Source organism: Acipenser ruthenus, chromosome 7 (assembly GCF_902713425.1).
Source record: "Acipenser ruthenus chromosome 7, fAciRut3.2 maternal haplotype, whole genome shotgun sequence".
Taxonomy (NCBI): domain Eukaryota; kingdom Metazoa; phylum Chordata; class Actinopteri; order Acipenseriformes; family Acipenseridae; genus Acipenser; species Acipenser ruthenus.
Genome location: NC_081195.1, coordinates 63069406 through 63078865, shown reverse-complemented (window position 1 = coordinate 63078865; position 9460 = coordinate 63069406). Strand labels below are relative to the sequence as shown.

At 36.5% G+C, this 9460-nt stretch overlaps 1 protein-coding gene across 1 annotated transcript; it reads left to right on the top strand.

Moving 5' to 3' along the window:
- The first annotated feature begins 778 nt into the window (after window positions 1-778).
- On the top strand, window positions 779-8247 carry tspan33b (tetraspanin 33b). Its single transcript, XM_059027554.1, has 8 exons — window positions 779-1186; window positions 3150-3207; window positions 3772-3899; window positions 5147-5221; window positions 5859-5954; window positions 6612-6740; window positions 7191-7352; window positions 8114-8247. The coding sequence occupies exons 1-8, from the start codon at window positions 1091-1093 to the stop codon at window positions 8180-8182; spliced, it is 813 nt and encodes a 270-aa protein (XP_058883537.1). The 5' UTR covers window positions 779-1090; the 3' UTR covers window positions 8183-8247.
- Window positions 8248-9460: the final 1213 nt, after the last annotated feature.

Genomic DNA, 9460 nt, shown 5'->3' with positions numbered 1-9460 from the left:
CTCTGAGATGTACTGGGGGGGTTACACTCTGAGACCTGGGAGTTACACTCTGAGATGTACTGGGGGGTTACACTCTGAGACCTGGGGGTTACACTCTGAGATGTACTGGGGGGGTTACACTCTGAGATGTACTGGGGGGTTACACTCTGAGACCTGGGAGTTACACTCTGAGATGTACTGGGGGGGTTACACTCTGAGACCTGGGAGTTGCACTCTGAGATGTACTGGGGGAGTTACACTCTGAGATGTACTGGGGGGTTACACGCTGAGACCTGGGAGTTACACTCTGAGATGTACTGGGGTGTTACACTCTGAGATGTACTGGGGGGGTTACACTCTGAGACCTGGGAGTTGCACTCTGAGATGTACTGGGGGAGTCACACTCTGAGATGTACTGGGGGGTTACACGCTGAGACCTGGGAGTTACACTCTGAGATGTACTGGGGTGTTACACTCTGAGATGTACTGGGGGGTTACACTCTGATACCTGGGAGTTGCACTCTGAGATGTACTGGGGAGTTACACTCTGAGATGTACTGGGGGGGGGTTACACTCTGAGACCTGGGAGTTACACTCTTGATTCTGAGAGCTCTGTTGAAGCCACAGAGGAACATTGAAATCCTCAATTTCAAAAAAGTCAAAAAAATAATGAAAATCAGAAAAGAAGTGCATATATTGCTTATTTTGTTTATCTTAATAATTACATGTCACATGGTAGAGTATTCCAGTAACAAAACAATATATTTGATCTGGACTCTTCTCAACCCCACTTCCCTCTATGCTGTAGCTAAAGGACAGTAGCTGGTGTCACAGAGCTGCACCCATTTAGTTGTACTGAAGCCAGAGATATTTTGTGTGCAATTTGATCCAGGGTATACAGTGTGCGGGGCAGTTCTGCCGCTCACTAGCATAGCAATCAAACAATATAACTGCTAGCTCGTCACTTTTTAGTCCAAAACACACATTGAAAGGGTTTCAGATATTCTTTTCAGATATATATATCATACATATATATATTTGTTTTCTTTTAAAACAGCATTTTTTTTCATCTTTATCTGATTAACAACTTGTAGCCTTTACTTGCAGCGCAATGGACAGAGAAGTCAGTTTGAACCGAGCTGACACTTTTTCTTTCATCAATCCTTGGATTAGGTATTTCCTGTTTATTTTCAGTCTCTTATTCTGGGTAAGTGTTTTTTTTATTATTTTTATTTTAAAGGGGTATTTATTGCATAGAGTAGTCTGCTGTTTTGGTATATGTTGGTTTGATATTTTGTTTAGGTTTCTTTTTCAAGCATTCTGTACCAATAAACATTATTAATCATTATTAATTTAATTATGTATTAATTCATTTAATTACATTTTTTTATTATTATTATTATTATTATTATTAAACTTACTGACATTTAATTGACTAGGTACACTAGGTCAATACAAAACTGTTGTCAGCCATCCTTTCTTAATAGCAATATTTGGAAACTCAAAATCAATCCACACATCCAGGTGCTTGTCAGTGGGTGGGGGTTGGCATTTGCTGTGACAGATGGAGGATATGAGGAGCCAGGAAAAAATATGAGAATCATTAATCAGCTTTTTGTCTTCCGGTCATAATACAAACAGAGAACAGGTGTCTCTCGCAGGTATTAGAATTGATGTAACATATCATATTTGAATAAACTATACTCTACATATGCCAATGAATAATGAGAAAGTTATTTGTAGAAAATGTAAATAAAAGGGTAAAACATCCATACACAATTAATTACTCTTTCAACCTTAACAATAGTCATATAAAAACACTGTTGTCGCTGCCCCCCCCCCCCCCCCCCCCCAGAAAAAAAGATTCTAACATAAAACATTAAAATCAAACTTAATTCAAATGTATTCAATTCAATCCAATGGCATACATATTGCTTTATTTCCCTCTGAGCAGTAATTATGGTTTTGCCGGAACATACCATGTTTCTCTCTTGAAGATACTAGAATTCTGACTGACCCCTTTCAGCAAGGGGACAATGGCTCAATCACTGAGCTGGTAAGCAGTGAAAATCTCCCTCCAGCATTGGTCAGAGAGAACATGAGGTCACCTGCTCACTCAGCCTTCCAGTGACCTCATGAATAAACTATTTTGTGCCTGTGGAAGATGAGTACAATAGCAAACTGCTTTTGTTTGTTTATTTCGGCCGGGTGTTGAAATGATGTATACAGGATAATCCTGCGCTCTTTTGTTTGATTCTGTGTGACTCAGTGATTTTTTTCAGAATGACATGATTAGCTGGGACAGGAGAATGAGTGTTGCAAAGCTCACAGCTCCACCCCTCACAGCTTGCCCCCTATTACTTCTGTGAAAGAATAAAACAATAATATAAATCAAAACAATGATTTAACTGCTCCTACATTCAACTTGATTGTTTCTTTTAATAATATTGAAGTTGGAAAACTAAAGAGAGTGTATTCAGCTATTAAAAAATAAAGAAAATGCCATGCAGGAAACAGTTACCAGTTGTTTAAATGTACAAATCAATCAATATTGACCACCTTGTATTGAAGGTGGTCCTGTTTTTTTACTTCAAGTTAAAGTGTGTTTCGCCAATCCGCTATAAGAGAATATTTTGGATATGCAACAGAAGGCCACACAGTTCCCAAAATAGTGGAACTCTATGAATAGAACTGGAGCATCTGTGTGCGGAAGGTTACCAGATATCAAATGTATGTACAGGATATCACTGTATTCCTAAAGGCATAGAGTGAGGTTCTGAGGATGGCAGACTTTATATTTGCTAAATGAACAGACTTCATAATCTTTATTAACACAACAGGCCTGGGGAATAGGACTGGAGATAGAAAGGCACTTACAGTCAAGGGAGGATAGCTTGTTTGAGGGTAATAGGACTCGGTTGAGTCTTTCCTCACAAAAAACAAGTGGCACAAACACCCAGGAGTAACTCTTACCAGATGGCAAAAATATACTTCTGTCTCAATGTACTACACTGTCGAATTGTGGATGACCTCTGGTCATGTCCCTCAATCCACAAGCCTTTTATCAACCTGCCAGAAGATTACAAGCATGAAAATAGTCTTACTGATTAGGAGAATCCCATTTCTGAGAACTATAATTATGATGATCTTTGTTTTGTTTTTGTTTTCAGGTGTTTTCCTTACTAATAATTGCAATAGGAGTTTATGCCAAGGTTGAGAAAGCAACAGGTATGAACAACATGAGCAGATTCTGTTCTGACTCTCCAAGTGTGTAGACGGGGTCAGTTACAGACTACTGGAACTCTTTCAGCACAATGTAACTGCAAAAAGACTGCTCTAGATAATTCATTAAATATTTTAAACGTATTAAGCAGAAAAAATAATACAATATGGACGTAGATCATATTACAAGTTACACTCTGCCTCTCTGTTATACAGCATATGCAGATATATGTCATAATGGCATCAGAATAATGCACAGTAAATGCATTCAGATATCCAGACCTTAAACCTGCAATAGAGGGTGGTGAAAATCTCAGTATATTAGCTTACATTATGATCTGCTGTTTTGAATGGAGTAATCTTATAGCAGTCTGCCATGTTGAAAGAGAATATTCTTGCAAATAAGATTTAAATGACTTTTTACTATGCTCTTAACTTTTTAACATATTTATATAGCATTGTATTTATAATATTTATATACACACAGTACACCTCTCTCCTTTTTTGTCATGTTTTGTGTGTGGCAGTTTTTAATCTTTTTTTTTTTTAATTGATTGTGTTATCTTTCAGACACTGTCAGAGACACATTTCTGATTGACCCGGCTATCATTCTAATAGTCGTGGGAGTTGTTATGTTCTTTATCACATTCTGTGGATGTATTGGAGCTTTGAGAGAAAATATTAAACTCCTTAAAGCTGTGAGTTGAATCTTGATTGTACATCTTTTTTTGATGCTGTGTAGTATGAAATGTATATAATTTCAAAACACTCAATCAAAAAGTATATGGTAAAACCTAAAAACAAAGGCAAGCTGACCAGCGTTTTGGCTACTTTGCCAACTTTAGTGCTTTGTCTTTATAACTCCAGGTGTATAAAATGAATAATGTATAGTTAATAATTGGCACATTAGAATGCATTGTTACAGTATTGAGCTGTTTTGTATATACGCCCTAGAGCAGTTAGATCTACATTAAGATAATTTACTGAGTTATTTGTGATATGTATTAGCACTGGGAATTATACAAACATATTACCGTAGGCTGTTATTAAAAAAAAAAAAGAAAATATACGTTATTACGAATACGTTAAAAATAAAAAAAACAGTTTCTAAATCACTCAACCTTTGGTCTCGTAATTTATGACGTCATAGAAACCCTAGATGAAATTATGTTCCTGTAACTCAGTGAAGCCCATCCATTATATATATATATATATATATATATATATATATATATATATATATATATATATATATATATATATTATTTATTTATTAGCAGCTAACTAAATAGTTCCATATGTGCAGTTTTGAAAGACACACGTTTAAGCAAACATGTTTTTTCATTTAAAAATCTGATATCTGGTACTGCACAAGGTTAAAGAAATATGTCTCAAACCATGCTTTTGGACTGTCTTGCAAATGAAAATGTCCCCACCCCTTCACTGGTTTCTTCCCTGCCAATAACCAATCTGCTGCTTCGCCTATTAACTGACATGCTTTCAGTCAGTAACATGCTTTGACCCAGGGGTGAAGAGAAGTAAAACAGACTTCCTGGATGGCAAGGCATACAAACTGGGAACATTCTTTAACCTTAATATTATTTTATTAGCTATGATTACTTTAGCAGAAAGAAAGAAAAAAATAGGTTGCGCTTTTCTGGTAAAATGTCAGTTATAGTCTTTTTGTTTGTGATTGTTGGGTTGTTTTGTGGAGCAGATCATTGTATTAATTGCATGTTGTTTAAATTTGTGATTATGCTGTGGAAACGGTAGAATTTGGTTTAGAATGTTAAAGTAAAATGATCAGTTATATTGTTCTGAGAAAAACAAGTTGATATTGATTTTCCTGTATTAAAACACTTGGAGCAAAACGATTGTCAACTTACCTTTTTTCTTAAATCTTTTGTTATCTTCATATAAAATACCCTACCCTTTATCTCCACAGTTCTCACTGAGTTTGACACTAGTATTTTTGAGTCAGCTGGCCATTGCAGTGCTGGGATTTTTCTATTCTGAACAGGCAAGTCTTTGGGCCCGGTTTTGAAGCGAATGGAAAGCTTGCCCCCATTTCTCCTGAAAATAAATAGTTGTTATAAAACAACAGAGGCAGTTCAATTATTGTTTTGAGTTTTGTTCTTGCTCATTTTTTAATCGTTAAAAATTGTTTTATTCCTGTCAGCAAAATATGTGGGCAAATTTGCAGTTGCTTAAAAAGGTGGTATTTTATATTGTACATCCTTTGACTGAGTAACAAATAAATATGTGAATTAAGTTAACTTAAGTCAATCTTACAAACATGCTCTGTGGTTTTTGACGATTTCCCATCTTTTACCTCAACAAACAGGAAACATTAAAATTCCTCCTGAGTTTTTGGTTTGTTACGGTACTTTATTTTGTCCCCCTCAAGGGTAGCCACAGAATCAACCACATTATAAATATAACTCCCTGTCAAAAGTTTTTGATGTTTGCTGGATTGTTTGCTGCGTTTTGATGGATTAATCCAAACAGACTGATATACCCTGGGATTGTATTTAAATATAGTACCAGAGATAGTTAAACAAAAGATTTAACCAGGCCAAGTATCACACTTCTGTTGTTTTCATCATTTGTATCTTTTAGTTGGAATGTTTTCATTTTGTCACTGTTGTATTTTTTAGACCCGGGGCACTCTTGGGAAATTTGTCAAAAAAGCCATAATTCACTACAGAGATGATATTGACCTACAAAACCTGATTGATTATATTCAAAAAGAGGTAATATGATTGTAATGTAATTTAATGAATATTAATAGTGTTATCACTAGACTCTCAGAAACATTTTACTACCTTTCATTAACATAGTGTAGCCACATTTTAACAAGTAGGTGCATATATCTAGACTAGCGTATCACTTGTCCTTTGGCATGTTATGTATGTGGAGACTATCTGACTGTCTGCCGGCCTGAATGTCTTTCTGTACATGATTTTAGAGTTGTCCATGTATCTAGAGAACAGCCTGGCCAATTGTGATCAATCTTTCATGTTGCTGAGTGTCATATTCCTGGTATATATTCAGTCTGCCTGCGTACAGTGATGTCACACAACTGTTCTGTAGTTTCGTGGCTTTTTTATACCGTTAAAACTATTTTACTCTTCTCTGTAACTTTGCCTATAGAAGGTGGTCCTTTTACACGTAACACAGGATAAAATCATGGCAGAATAATCTAACTTAATCGAAGTTGATATAAGCCAATAAACGCATAAGGTACTTGTCAAAATGGTGTCACATCAGCAACATGTAGGAAAAACAGTTCTATCAAGCCTAGATACATACAGTACTTCATATCTATCAGTTCCTCTATACTAATTAAAATATACATTTTCTTAGGTTTTTTTGGTTGCCTACTATTTTCACTTCTTCTCTTTCCTCAGTTCAAGTGTTGCGGCTACAACAATTACACTGACTGGTCTCGGAACCTGTACTTTAACTGCACCCAGGAGAACCCGAGCAGGGAGAGGTGTGCCGTTCCTTACTCCTGCTGCACTCCAGTACCGGGGGAGGTGACAAGACAATGCAGCGATATTCAGATTCCATTAGACTCTAATTATCTTTGAGTGGGCACCACTCTATTGGTCTTTGTGTAGCATTAATTGCAGACTCCAAAATCACACTGTCCCAAAATCAGATTAGACTAGATTTAAAAGAGAATGGTACTAGATCCTTGAAGCCATCTTGTGGCCAAATAATCAAATCTCTATTTTCAGTGGTGACAAAATAGAAACAGTTCTGATTCTGGGGCATTCTAAAATTATTATTTTTGTTATACTTCCTAATGACTACTGGACCAGTCAGAGATGCAGATTCTTATTAAAAGGTACACACAGAGTCATTCAATCGCATTTTGTTTTTTAAACAAGGTACCTGAATGTACTGGCACTTGCAAATGATATTGGAAGACACTACTGTAGTTTATCAGAATGTAAACTTCAGTATGTTTCATTACCCTGCAGGTTGTCATTAACACAATGTGTGGGTTTGGAGTGCAAAACCTGAACTACTTAGAAGCCACCAAGTCAATTTACCCGCTGGGATGTGCTGACAAGACAGCCGGCTGGATCGAATCACACCTGCTGCTGGTGGGAGCGCTGGCTCTTGGTCTCGTCCTTCCACAGGTACAGTGCTCTGCATTACATAATGACTGGTGTTGATCTACCGGTATTCAAGGTATTTAACGACAATGTAGAATAATGATCTTTCTTTACATGACATTGTTAATAATACATGCATATAATACAGGAAACAATTCACATTCATTTATTCATACAACAAAGAAATTGTATACAAAAAAGAGTAATGCATTAAAACCAGTTACAGGGGATTCTTTTAAAGCAGTGGTGCACAACTCGGTCCTGGAGTGCCGGTGTCCCTGCAGGTTTTTATTCCAACTGCACCCTAAAATACTTTATTGGACCTTATTAGAAGCTTAATTGGTCAAATTAACTAATTTAGGATATGGTTAGAACAAAACCCAGGAGGGACACCGGCTCTCCATGATCTGAGTTGTGCACCACTGCTTTAAATGCTGCAAAACTAAACGCTTATAAAGCGCATGGATGCCTTGATTGAGTGATTTTTCCTCCCCGGTTTTAGCAAGACAAGCAAATAAATGTTTCCCAATTGACTCTTACGTATGTGGAACGTAGACGCCAAGCCTTGTTGAATGTAATCAGTAATTCTTACAACAATACCTGATGGGCACACTTTTCTTACAGTTAAACACAATTTGGTACCGGTGACAATGTACTCACTAAAGCAATGGCAGTTAATTGGGCTATGTAGGAGTTATAAAGAGCATGCTGTTTAAGGGCCTGTCTTTAAAATGACAAGATGTTAGGTCTAATTCATTAAGTTCAATCCTTTTTCTTTTTTTCAGATTGCAGGAATCTTTCTCTCACAGATACTAATATCTCAAATAGAAGATGAAATTAGTTCTATTTTATGAGGAAAACTACCAATGGCTGAAAGCTTGAAGCAGGAATGGAGGATCACTGTGGATTAATGAAGTGAATGCATAGTGGAGTGATGGCAATCTGCTAATTAGTTATTTATATGGTAGCATGCACAATGTAAAATGTTAAAGTGCAGTGCTGGAAAAGATTTTCCACGGAGAGTGTATAGTAGACTCTAAATATTTGATATTTCAGATTTTAGTAGTGTATTATAGTCCACACCATTTTGCATATGTTGTCCTTTTTTCCATTTGCAGAGGAACAAAAAGTAATTCCCGATCTTCACAGAGCCGACTTCCCAACGTTTCAGTATGTTTAATATGCCTTTGTCAAGGGGAAGTGTGTTTGAAAACAAACACTGGAGGTATTTATAGGCTTTTGATGCCATGGTAACCACACATTTATTTCTCTTTAAATCTAATGTCTTTGTGATGTCATTATATAATGTAACAATCTACTGTTCCGTTCGATTTAAACCTTCAGGTATCTATCATAGTGTGTCTGTTCCTTGTAAAGTGGTGAACTACTGGTTCCTTTATTTCTTCTCTTTGATAGGTGGTTCTGTATCTATCTATATTATCACCCCCCCATACACCTCCATTTCAGCAGTTTTACCAATAAACAGAATTTCCTTCCATGTATTCAACCCCTATTAACCTTTCTGCAATATAAGGTCATTTATTTACTTTCTGCAATATAAGGTCATTTATTCTCATTTCTGCAGAAATTGAATTTGCAGGATTTTATACACATTGAAAAAAACAAATATGGCTTCCAGTCAGCCGAGTCTCACAGCTATGTGTGTTTAGATCTAACCCAACCCATGCATCGCTGTGGCCCTTCGAATGAGTTGATCCGTCAGAGGAGAGTTTGGTCTGAAAGCATCTCATTCCACTAACAGGCCTCTGCACATTAAAAGAAGTTGCATTAATAATGGTTCAGTTCAGTTAAAGTAGAAAACCCAGACAGGAAAATGCAATGCAATTCCGCTCACGTTGTTCTTGCAGTATGATTTATAGCATCATGTTATTATCTTTAGGTAATAGCCTGTTGTAAAATAACCTTGCCAGTGGATAAGCACGAAGGTGCCTATGAAATGGACCCTTGTACACTTTCATTGACATATGATGATAAATTGAATATCCCTCTGAACCAAAATGTAAAAGGGCTTCAATTATAATACAAATGTAATCCAGACATAAAAATAATAATAATGATGCTGCACTTTCAGAAGTGTACTGCATTACTGTGTCAATTTGATTTTCCTACCA